The sequence below is a fragment of the Mobula hypostoma genome, chromosome X2 (assembly GCF_963921235.1).
Source record: "Mobula hypostoma chromosome X2, sMobHyp1.1, whole genome shotgun sequence".
NCBI classification, from domain to species: domain Eukaryota; kingdom Metazoa; phylum Chordata; class Chondrichthyes; order Myliobatiformes; family Myliobatidae; genus Mobula; species Mobula hypostoma.
The window spans coordinates 33,941,889-33,954,226 of record NC_086129.1 but is presented as its reverse complement, the minus strand read 5'-3'; the positions used below and the strand labels follow the sequence as shown (position 1 = coordinate 33,954,226).

At 39.7% G+C, this 12,338-nt stretch overlaps 1 protein-coding gene across 1 annotated transcript in view; it reads right to left on the bottom strand.

Annotated features, from left to right (window-relative positions):
- Positions 1-3,095: 3,095 nt before the first annotated feature.
- Positions 3,096-12,338, bottom strand: part of LOC134340879 (platelet endothelial aggregation receptor 1-like) — a 30,006-nt gene continuing 20,763 nt past the window's right edge. Inside the window, exons 8-11 of the mRNA XM_063038452.1 lie at positions 11,030-11,212; positions 4,701-4,850; positions 3,306-3,428; positions 3,096-3,160 (exon numbers count right to left, since the gene is read on the bottom strand). Coding sequence (XP_062894522.1) covers positions 3,096-3,160; positions 3,306-3,428; positions 4,701-4,850; positions 11,030-11,212 — 521 coding nt within the window. The remainder of the gene's footprint in view (positions 3,161-3,305; positions 3,429-4,700; positions 4,851-11,029; positions 11,213-12,338) is intronic.

Below are 12,338 nucleotides of genomic sequence, written 5' to 3'. Positions count from 1 at the left end.
ACCCTGTCGTATCCGCCTCCACCACCGGTGCCGGCAGCCCATTCCACACACTCACCACTCTCTGAGTAAAAAACTTAACCCTGACATCTCTGCTGTACCTACTCCCCAGCACCTTAAACCTGTGTCTTATTGTGGCAAACATTTCAGCCCTGGGAAAAAGCCTCTGACTATCCACACGATCAATGCCTCTCATCATCTCGTACATCTGTATCAGGTCACCTCTCATCATCTTGTACACCTCTATCAGGTCATCTCTCATCCTCCATCGCTCCAAGGAGAAAAGGCCAAGTTCACTCAACCTATTCTCATAAGGCATGCTCTCCAATCCAGGCAACATCCTTGTAAATCTCCTCTGCACCCTTTCTATGACTTCCACATCCTTCCTGTAGTGAGGCGACCAGAACTGAGCACAGTACTCCAGGTGGGGTCTGACCAGGGTCCTATATAGCTGCAACATTACCTCTCGGCTCCCAAATTTAATTCCACGATTGATGAAGGCCAATACACCGTATGCCTTCTTAACCACAGAGTCAACCTGCTCAGCAGCTTTGAGTGTCCTATGGACTTGGACCCCAAGATCCCTCTGATCCTCTACACTGCCAAGAGCCTTACCATTAATACTATATTCTGCAATCATATTTGACCTACCAAAGTGAAACATTTCACACTTATCTGGGTTGAACTCCATCTGCCACTTCTCAGCCCAGTTTTGCATCCTATCAATGTCCCACTGTAACCTCTGACAGCCCTCCACACTATCCACAACATCTCCAACCTTTGTGTCATCAGCAAACTTACTAACCCATCCCTCCACTTCTACATCCAGGTCATTTATAAAAATCACAAAGAGCAAGGGTCCCAGAACAGATCCCTGAGGCACACCACTGGTGACTGACCTCCATGCAGAATATGACCCGTCTACAACCACTCTTTGCCTTCTGTGGGCAAACCAGTTCTGGATCCACAAGGCAATGTCCCCTTTTGTCCCATGCCTCCTTACTTTCTCAATAAGCCTTGCATGGGGTCCCTTATCAAATGCCTTGCTGAAATCCATATACACTACATCAACTGCTCTTTCTTCAATGTGTTTAGTCACATCCCCAAAAAATTCAATCAGGCTTGTAAGGCACGACCTGCCCTTGACAAAGCTATGCTGACTATTCCTAATCATATTATACTTCTCCAAATGTTCATAAATCCTGTCTCTCAGGACCTTCTCCATCAACTTACCAACCACTGAGGTAAGACTCGCTGGTCTATAATTTCCTGGGCTATCTCTCCTCCCTTTCTTAAATAAAGGAACAACATCCGCAACCTTCCAATCCTCCGGAACCTCTCCTGTCCCCATTGATGATGCAAAGATCATCGCCGGAGGCTCAGCAATCTCCTCCCTCGCCTCCCACAGTAGCCTGGGGTATATCTCATCCGGTCCTGGCGACTAATCCAACTTGATGCTTTCCAAAAGCTCCAGCATATCCTCTTTCTTAATATCTACATGCTCAAGCTTTTCAGTCTGCTACAAGACATCACTACAATCACTGAGATACTTTTCCACAGTGAATACTGAAGTATTCATTAAGTCCCTCTGCTATTTCCCCCGGTTCCGTACACACTTTCCCACTGTCACACTTGATAGGTCCTATTCTTTCACATCTTATCCTCTTGCTCTTCACATACTTGTAGAATGCCTTGAGGTTTTCCTTAATCCTGTCCGCCAGGCCTTCTCAGGGCCCCTTCTGGCTCTCCTAATTTCCTTCTTAAGCTCCTTCCTGTTAGCCTTATAATCTTCTAGATCTCTAACATTACCTAGCTCTCTGAACCTTTTGTAAGCCTTTCCTTTCTTGACTAGATTTATTACAGCCTTTGTACACCATGGTTCCTGTACCCTACCATAACTTCCCTGTCTCATTGGAACGTACCTGTGCAGAATTCCACACAAATACCTCCTGAATATTTGCCACATTTCTTCCATACTTTTCCCTGAGAACATCTGTTTCCAATTTAAGCTTCCAATTCCCTGTCTGATAGCCTCATAATTCCCCTTACTCCAATTAAACACTTCTCTAACTTATCTGTTCCTATCTCTCTCCAATGCTATTGTAAAGGAGATAGAATTATGATCACTACCTTCAAAATGTTCTCCCACTAAGAGATCTGACACCTGACCAGGTTCATTTCCCAATACCAAATCAAGTACAGTCTCTCCTCTTGTAGGCATATCTGTATATTATGTCAAGAATCCTTCCTGAACACACCTAACAAACTCCACCCCATCTAAACCCCTTGCTCTAGGGAGATGCCAATCGATATTTGGGAAATTAAAATCTCTCATCGTGACAACTCTGCTATTATTACACCTTTCCAGGATCTGTTTCCCTATCTGCTCCTTGATATCCCTGTTACTATTGGGTGGCCTATTAAAAACACCCAGTAAAGTTATTGACCCCTTCCTGTTCCTAACCTCCACCCACAGAGACTCCATGGACAATCCCTCCATGGCGTCCACCTTTTCTGCAGCCGTGACACTATCTCTGATCAACAGTGCCACGCATCCACCTCTTTTGCCTCCCTCCCTGTCCTTTCTGAAACATCTAAAACTCGGAACTTAACAGTAACCATTCCTGTCCCTGAGCCATCCAAGTCTCTGCAATGGCCACCACATCATATCTCCAAGTACTGATCCATGCTCTAAGCTCATCTGCTTTGTTCACAACACTCCTTGCGTTAAAATAGACGCATCTCAAACCTTCGGACTGAGCGCATCCCTACTCTATCACCTGCCTATCCTCTCTCTCGCACTGTCTACAAGCTTTCTCTATTTGTGAGCCAACCCCCTCTTCCCCAGTCCCTTCAGTTCTGTTTGTAAGTTCCTTTGATCATGCACATATATTGGATTGAAATGATAGTGTCAAACTTAGATAAATAGAATTTGAGTTAAATTGAACATCTTTTTCTAGCAAGTTGACTTTCTCTGAAAGCAAAATTAAGAATCTAATTTAAAAAGATTGTATTCTAGACTTACTAATTTATCTCAATAAAGAGAACATCAGAACTAGTGTCACTTTAAAGATATTACAGTACTGCTTCTTTTCAAATCACTTGTAAATGTCTTCACATAGATCTACTAGTGGCCAGTCACAGAACCACTTCTCTGATTCAACTTTAATGAACAAAGAAAGATGATTTATGTATGTATAACACATCATAAAAACAAATATATTTAGCTTTATTACACATGAATGAAAATTTCCCTGAAATTTCACATACCATTAAAGATAAATTTATATAGTAAATAGCATTTATACCTTTTGAAGGATTGTAGGTCCCAATTGGACAAGGGGCTGGTCTTGTTGTTCCAGTTGTACAATAGTAGCCAGCAGGGCAGAGGAGTCCTTCAGTCCCATTGTTTGGATTAGGTGTTTGAGCACCTGTGAACAATAAGATAGTTTTATAATCCTAATTCCGAACAAACTTTGGATTCACTGGCTGACCCCAAAATGGATCAATATTAAATGCACATTTAAGAACCATCCAATCCAAGCAACTGCTGAAATTTACATATAAAAAATAAAAGTCAAGAGTTATGATTTAGTCTCTGCACTTGGTAATACAACTAAATTATTCTACCAGATTGGAGACATCTGCTTTCTATTATCTCATTTGTGCCTCCAATGATTTTATAAGCTCAGCTGATGTCAGGATGATGGCTGATGACTGTTGCCAAGCCCCTTAGAATTGACTGTGATCAAAAAAAAATCTCCCTGGTTCCAAGTGAATAGCCACTGGCTTTGCTAACTAGGACATAGTGAATATTCTAAGCAAGGAATACCAGAACTCATTCATTTATATTCCACATTGCTCACAAAAAGGGACAACTGCTGCAGTTACCACTGTACTCAGACCTTTGCAAGAGTTACTTGTAAAGGTAGTCACATAAATGTTAGCGCCTCTCTTCATGTACTAGAGAATGTTGTATGAGCACACTGATTATTTGTTTCTTACATTAATGCACAGTATTTCCTATCATCTGACAGTATAAGAATTGTTAATATGAAATAATTATCACTGCTGTTTATGATAAAATTATAACCATATAAATGTATTTACTTTCAAATTAAACAGTAAGCAATAAACAATGAGTATCTATCACTGGGAAAATGTTGCATTGCTACTAACAGTCAAATTACATTAAATATACAAAATGAATCTAATATAGTAAAATTAATTAAAAACATATTAAGGAATGCATACATATGCTCCAAATTAGCCTGTTTAAAGGTATGAATGACATTTTGTTCAACATTCTGTTTGCACCAATATCCCTGCAAATATTTACAGCATTAAGTATTAGCAAAATGAATATACCTATGAGTCAAATAAGTAATGCATTTTAAGTAACAGGGAGAGATGTTGGAATAGCTACCCAAACCACTTTAATAAGCCAGTAAATGGAAATTTAGACTTTATTTGACAGGAAAGGGGCCATATACTGTAATTTCCACATCATTTGGCTAACACAGATGGTAATATATGCTCCACTTCAGGCTGAGGTGTTTATTATTAAATATTATCTGAAGTTGCTCACCGAGCCATTTGGCAAAAGTATTTTCTTTGTCCAACAAGGAGTAGGTAGTATGTGTGGTCTTCCCAGTCTTATCCACATTCCACACAAAAACAAAATGTAAAGACTATTCTCTTACCCAGTTTACAGTAGTGCCCCGCTGCACATGGACCTTGGGGTGATGTCATCCCAGGGCGATTGCAGTAAAACCCAGGGTCACAAATGGTGCAATCATCTGGAGATGTCAAACCAGTTTTATTGCTGTAATAGCCAACTGGACAATCAACACCTGTTTTGTAATAATAGACATTTAAAGCTTTCAATGATCATGGCAACTAAGATCAAAAAGATATTTCTTATAACTTTCAGGAAATGCAACTTGCGTGGGGAATTGAATGTCCTTTCTTCAGCAAACTTTGCTTGGTGGGACCACAGATCAGCAAATTAGTAAGTAGGTATATATCTGCTGCTGATACCTAGCTTGTGGTGATCACAATTTTCAGGTAATTTATTTTAACATTTGGAAACCCAGGGATTCAATAACTCAGCTTCCTGACTAACGTTCCCAATCTTTTAAGCAACACTTCATTTCATGAGGTTATGTGTTATGTCAAGACCTCAAAATACTCTTAATTGCATGATCTCACATTTAAAACTTAGAGTCCCAGTGCCATGTGTGCAGTCATTTATTCTCATCTTATACATGGTTCCAACTGAATATGTTATTGGACAAGCAATAACGTATCCAGGCAACCTGGAGACCTGAACTATTGACAGGAAGACAATAGCAACAGGAGCTGGGGAACTTAAATTCAGAAATTATACAAGTTGGAATTAAATGCAACAAAACACCATTTGTCAGTAATGTTGACAACAAAAAAAAACACTAATTTATTATTAAAACCCAAAAGGATTCATTAATATTTGTCAGGAAAAGAAACATGTCACTGCTACATGGTCTGCAACTCCAGCCTCACAATCATCAAAAGTTAACTGAAATGCCTCATCAATGCCCTAGTAGTTGGCAATGGACAATAGATAATACAGGCAGAAATGTGCAGCATAGAAATTGGCTTTCTCAAAAAACTCGTGAAAGTCCATGTGTACCACATTTACCACCCTGCCCTGATCAATTGCTCCACAAAAAAGCTCAGTCAAATTTGAGACACAATTTCCAGACAGACAGATTTGAATCCTGTCTTTCCAACTTGCCACTTGAAGTTTTTTCCAATAATTTCCCGACTACTGCTTTTTAACAAACTCATGTATTTTTCACAGTCATTGGTAGACAGCAGTATAGCAGCTAAACTAACGGTTTACCTGTATCACCTTTCTGATTTTTCTTTGGCTAAGTATTAGCACATTACCCACATGATGTAATTGTTTGAATTATGTAACCTATTAACTAATTCATTATCTAAGGAACTTTCCTCAGCTTATTATAAAAGTGACAAATTTTTCAGTAGTGCCACCTTTATTCCTTTGTCTTAGATTCTTCAGCATCGCTTATCAGTTCTTTATTTAGTTTGCTTAGTATTTCTATGTTTGTACTCTAAAATAAACTGAAATCTTGGAATTAAGACTGCTCATTGTTTCCTGACTCCAGGAAGAACCTTGAGGATCAAAAAATAAACAGAGATCCAACATTCCTACGGGCCTTTTTGAATAAGAGAGCAATATTAACCACCTTCCAAATCTGGTATCTTTCTCGTGGTGAATGAAGATGCAAAAATCTCTACTAGTGGTCCAGAAATCTCCTCTCTTGCTTTTGATACCACCCTGGAACAGATTCCTTCTGAGCCTGGAGATTTATCCACCTTAATATTTGCCAGTACCTCAAACACTTCTTCGTTCTTGACTCAGATATGTTCTGGCATGGTGCACCTGCTGCCCGTCTTTGATTGTCGATTTAAGATAAATACATTATGAATATGCTTGGGAACATACTTCATGTTTTCTGGGACATGTTCAAAATGTATTTATCCCACACCTGCAATAAAACCAATGCCAAGAGCAACAGGCATGCAAACCAGGTGTAAGTTCTCCCCCAAGTCTCTCACTATGCCTTTGAAATACATTATTGTTCCAATATTGTTGTTGGACATAAATCCTGTGACTCCTGTCTCAGCTACACTTTGGAACTGCTTTTACCACAGGACTGAGATAATACTATAAGATGGCTGACCAGTATTAGGGTTGGGCAATGAATGCTGGCTATGCCAGTGATGTCAACATCCCCAAAAATAAATAAAAGTAAATTTGTTTCCCATATATAGTTATACAGAATTATACAAAAATCTTAAACACAGAGGTTTCTTACCTATGGTAGAGCCTGCCACACAATACCTGCCCACTGGGCAAATGTCACCAGTGATGCCATCAGTTGGGGTGGGAGTTGTTGCTCCTCCAAGGCAGTAAAAGCCTTTCCAACAGGAACCAGAGGGTTCAGCCTGACCTTCTTGGCTGCAGAAAAGGCCAGGTGGGCAAGGATCACATTGAGCTGGAATTAGAGGATAGACAATATTTTAAATATTATCTTTTGAATTTCCAAGGCATAGAAGACTATGGATCAAGTGCTGGTAATTGGAATTAACATAAATGGTTCCCATTGGTGGTCACATGTTTGTGGACCAAATGTCCTGTTTCTGTGCTGTATGATTTTTTGCACTCAAGTGGGCATTATTGAAGGCATCTTTAATTAAAGAGATCGATATGTATTAATACTAAATTTCATGTGTTAATACTCCAATACAAAGGATCAATGAACTGTCTCACTTTAAGAATGGTCAATGGGAGCAATAGAGCATAAAGAGGTAGTTTGAAGAGTAACATTCCTGGTTGGAAGTAATATCAACAAAGAACATGCTGAACAGTTAGAACAATACAGTGCAAAAAAAAAAATCAAACAGTGCACAAATCACAGGATGGATTCCACTGGGAATTGTTGGGCTTTGTCAGTAAGCGTAATTTAATTGGACTCCAGTTGGTATTTTGGTACTAGTCAAATAAATTTCAATCAATGCACAGAGTCATCACATAAATGGAGATGGAAAGAAAATGACAAGCCAAAAAGATTAATTTAGACTAGACATAGCATTAACCTAGAATTTCTTTTGATGAGTCAAGAACGTTTTTATCGTTGAACTAATGATTATGTGTGAAAGCTTGAATCTAATTACTTGCAAATAAGACATTATTTCTTCAAAAGGAAAGATGATTGGAATAGATTAAGCATTTACCTGCTGAGGTTTGACCTTCTTTGTTGCTGAAAGTCCCACGGGGACATTTGTACTGGGTAGCAAATTCTGTTTTGACTGGACAGAAATGGCCTGATGGGCAGAGCTGAGGGATTTCTATTCCCCCGTTCTCCAAATCCGATGTGCTGCAATATGTTCCAGTAGGACATGGATTGCAGTTGGGTTGGCCTGTCAGAGCTTGATAGAAACCTATTGATCACAGAAAGCATTGTAATCTTAATGGAGAGAAAATTAAGTTTTAAGAATCTTCATTATGATTCTCAATAAAAATCTAATTGCTGAGCACTTCTGGTGTCCACACAGAGATTGAAGATGATCAGATCATCATGGAAGCATCTTTCAAAGCCAATTGGTGCATGAGAGCACCACAAAGCCCTCAAAAATCACACCAAAGATTCAAGATTGTTTAATCCCATTTCCAGTACACAAGTGTAAAGGAGAACAAACTACTTGTTACTCCGGATCTGAGCAGATGCAGCAGAAAAAAAAAACTCAAGATAAAGACACAAAAATAATAAAAACAACAAAAAATATAAATACATAAGACAGCTTATATACATAGATTGATTGTTTGTCCTTAAAGTGACGCTCAGCACAGGAGTGTCTGTGCATAAGGTGACTGACAAGAAATGATAAAATAGTGGACGGCTGGGTTAATAGGTGGAGGTGTTGATCAACCTTACTGCTAGGGGAAAGTATCTGTTTTTGAGCCTGCTGGTTTTGGTGTAGATGCTACATAACCTCGTCCATGATCAGATTGGGACAAACAGTCCATGAGCAGAGTGGGTGAGATCCTTCATGATGTTACTGGCCCCTTTCCGGCATCTTTCTGCGTACATGTCCTTGATGGCGGTGTGCTGGTGCCAGTGCTGCGTCAGGCTGTTTTGACTACCCTTTGTAGAGCTTTCCTGTCTGTGACAGTGCAGTTTCCGTACCATGCAGTGATGCAGCTTATTAGGATGCTCTCCACTGCGTATCTGTAGAATAATGTGAGTATAGATGTGCATAGTCCAGTTCTCTTCAGCCTCCTCAGAAAGTAGAGGCATTGGTGAGCTTTCTCCAACTGTAGTGTGAAATCAAGTTCATGGGTTCAATGAGTGGGGCAGAAGACACTTACTGCCAGTAAGTTAACTATCCATTTACAGCACAGGTCAGACACTAAACGTTCAGTAAACTCTGCAAGTTGCACTCAATTACAAATACTTATCTAAATTGAGTGCTCAGGGTGGCAGGACAAAAAGACAATAAACGTTCAGTAACCCATTCAAGTTACACACAGTGGCAAATACTTCAACTAAATTGTGTGTCCTGGCCCTCTTTACTGCAGCATAGCACCACTGTTTACTACACTGATGTTCTTTCACTGATGCTGGGGCAAAATTCTTGAATTTCCAATCCAACCACATCTCAGAATACTATCACCACACAAACTGCATCACCTATGTAAGTAAAAAGTCAAGATTTTTTTTAAAAATGGGCTACATAATTGGCAACAAGTGGTTTTCATTTAATTCTAGCAAACAAAATTGCTAATGTTGTGGATGCACAAATATTTCTCATAGTCGGGGAATTTCAACATAAGATAGGACTTTCCACAAGTGTTTGACGAGTCAATCAGTTCTTGCCTAGCTTGTTGAAATGTTAAAGATATGACAGAAAATGTTTCGGGTAAAGGCTAAATAGTCCAATCCTAGGTGTGTTAGATGCAGCAATGACGCAGGAAGACATTTTAAGGAAGCTTTCAATGATCTATCCATTCAGGTAATGATTATAGATGAATATATGACTGGATTCTTCCTTGTCTGCTCTGTTTCACTACACCTACATGATCCAGGACAAATGGTAGAACCAGGAAAACCTTCTCTTTGCATGGAAGAGGAAGATTACTTGACTGTCGCCTTCTTAACTTAATTGGGATGAGTTTAGTCATAACCAGATGAGCTGCACTACCCCTCTCAAGTGAACAAAGGGAAAACAAGACTGCACTCGAGCTACGGCTGAAGACATTGCTAATGTCACCTACTAGACAGAGCAAGAGGGAGAAAGGAGAAAAGGAAAGACAATGATAACTTTGAAAAGAAAATGCAAAAATGAGAAGAGAGGGAAGTCTTGAAAATCATATTAGATTGCTGAAGTATTTTTTAATAAAATTATTTTACCTCTTGGGCAGGGGTCAGGACTGGAACTTCCTGCTGGACACCTTGACCCAGCAGGGCACAAGAAATATGCTGGGGTTGGAGAGTTCTGGCCTCCCGGGCAGTAGTAACCAGATGAACAGACACCAGTGGGGTGAAGTAACCCAATGCCTTCACAGAAGAACCCTAGGAAAGGACAACTTGTTTTGATGAAAGGTCATTGATCTGAAACAGTAATTTTGCCGCCGAATTGCTGAAACCTTCAGCCTTTCCTGTTCTTATATCAGATTTCCACATTTGTATTAATTTTAATTTTTAACATGATTAGATATCACTTTTAAGCTTTAATTAGAATTGATTTGCAAGTAAGCGCAGCAGATACTTTTCACTGATGAACGTATTTTACTGAAGCGTTTTACTAACGTGGCCACTTTATTAGGTACTTCTGTAGATCTGTTTGTTAATGCAAATATCTAATCAGCCAATCATGTGGCAGCAATTCAATGCATAAAAGCATGCATACATGGTCAAGAGGTTAAGTTGTTGTTCAGACAAAACATAAGAATGGGAAAGAAATGTGATCTAAGTGACTTTGACCATGGAATGATTATTGGTGCCAGATGGGGTGGCTTGAGTATCTCAGAAGCTGCTGATCTGGGATTTTCACACACAACAGTCTCTAGAGTTTACAGAGAATGGTATGAAAAGAAAACATCCAGTGAAGGACATTTCTGTGAGCTTGTTAATGAGAGAGGTCAGAGGAGAATGGCCAGACTGGTTCAAGCTGATAAGAAAGTGACAGTAACTCAAATAACCACGCATTACAACAGTGATGTGCTGAAGAGCATCTCTGAACATACAATATGTTGAATCTTGAAGTGGATGGGCTACAGCAGCAGAAGACTTCACCAGGTTCCATTGCTGCGGCCACTTTATTAGGTACACTTCTGTACTGAGCGAAGTGGCTACTGAGAATATTTCAGAAGGGCCTAGAAGATCTTGAAGTGGATTTCATGTAACACCATGTAATATGTTCATTGCATGTCAAACAATTTGACAGACAAGCACTGTTTTACCTTGTGTGCATGGCAGGCAGTTGTCCAATGCTTTGTTCCCAGCTGTTGTGGAATATGTTGCTTCAGGGCATGGTACAGGCAATGCTGAACCCTCAGGACAGTAATGCCCTGCAATACACTTGAATTGGTCTGGAGCACGATCAGTGCTGCCAATAGGGCAATAATACCCTGCATCACAAGGCCCTAAATTATAATAAAAATAGAGCAAATATCACGTTTTTGATCAGAATGTACTTTTTAATATTAATATGTCACTGAAATGCAACAATTTTCTGAAAAGTATCTGAAAATTGCATTCTGTGGAATAAAATAAACCAAGTATTTTGATCTTGTTGAATCTAACCAGCATTGTGCAATATATGAACAGTTCACTTGACATCAGAGGGTATTTAGTTGGTGTGAAATGAAATTTTAAGCCTGTTGTTTGTAATTCCACTAAATGAAGTATTCAGAATTACTGCAATTGTATTAGATAGTTAAATCTATCTGGGCTAGTTCCATGTACAAAAATAGCTCCAAGAAGAGTACTCCGATTGGAATTGATAGGGCGCACCGTTTGCTTGTCCAGCGGTCTCCCGGAGTCAGAGAAGGTAAACCGCGCTCCATAATATTTAAACTCCTTCGATTCAAGAGCAAGGCGGAGATTCTACGAAGGGCCTGGGGTAAGAAGAGGGTGTTTTGGAACAGGAAGTTAATATACTTCGATCATGATTACCCCCCGGTGGTCCTACAGAAACGGAAGGAATATTCCGAAGCGAAACGAATATTAAAGCAAGAAAAGATTAAATTCCAAACCCCGTACCCTGCTAAACTGAGGGTATTTTACCAAGAAGGGATACGACTATATCAGACGGTGGAAGAGGCGACCACAGACATGAACAACAGAGCACTGTCCATTAGCGTGGTCAAACCAAGGGAAAGTCTGGCTGAGCAGTTATCCCGATCTACTTGGGAAATAGTAAGAGAACCTAGAAAGCAGCGGACGGGAACAGGATGAGAGAAGGATTTTAGGAAGAGACTGTCAGTTCTCCGAGGGCAGCCCTCACCTCCTCCAGAAGAGCCATAAGGTTTGGCTAACTTTAAAAGTGCTGATAAACTAAACGGAAGCGAAGATAGACGGTGATATACCTATCTCGAGAAATACGTGTTATAATGTGGAGTTTATATTGCTCAATTAAAAAAAATCATTTATTCATTCCTTTCTCCCCACCTAAGTGAGAATATATACATGGGAGGAATACACGGGGAAATCATTGCTGTGTAATGGACATAGTTTTGTTTTACTTACTTTTATAGGTACTGCAGCTGG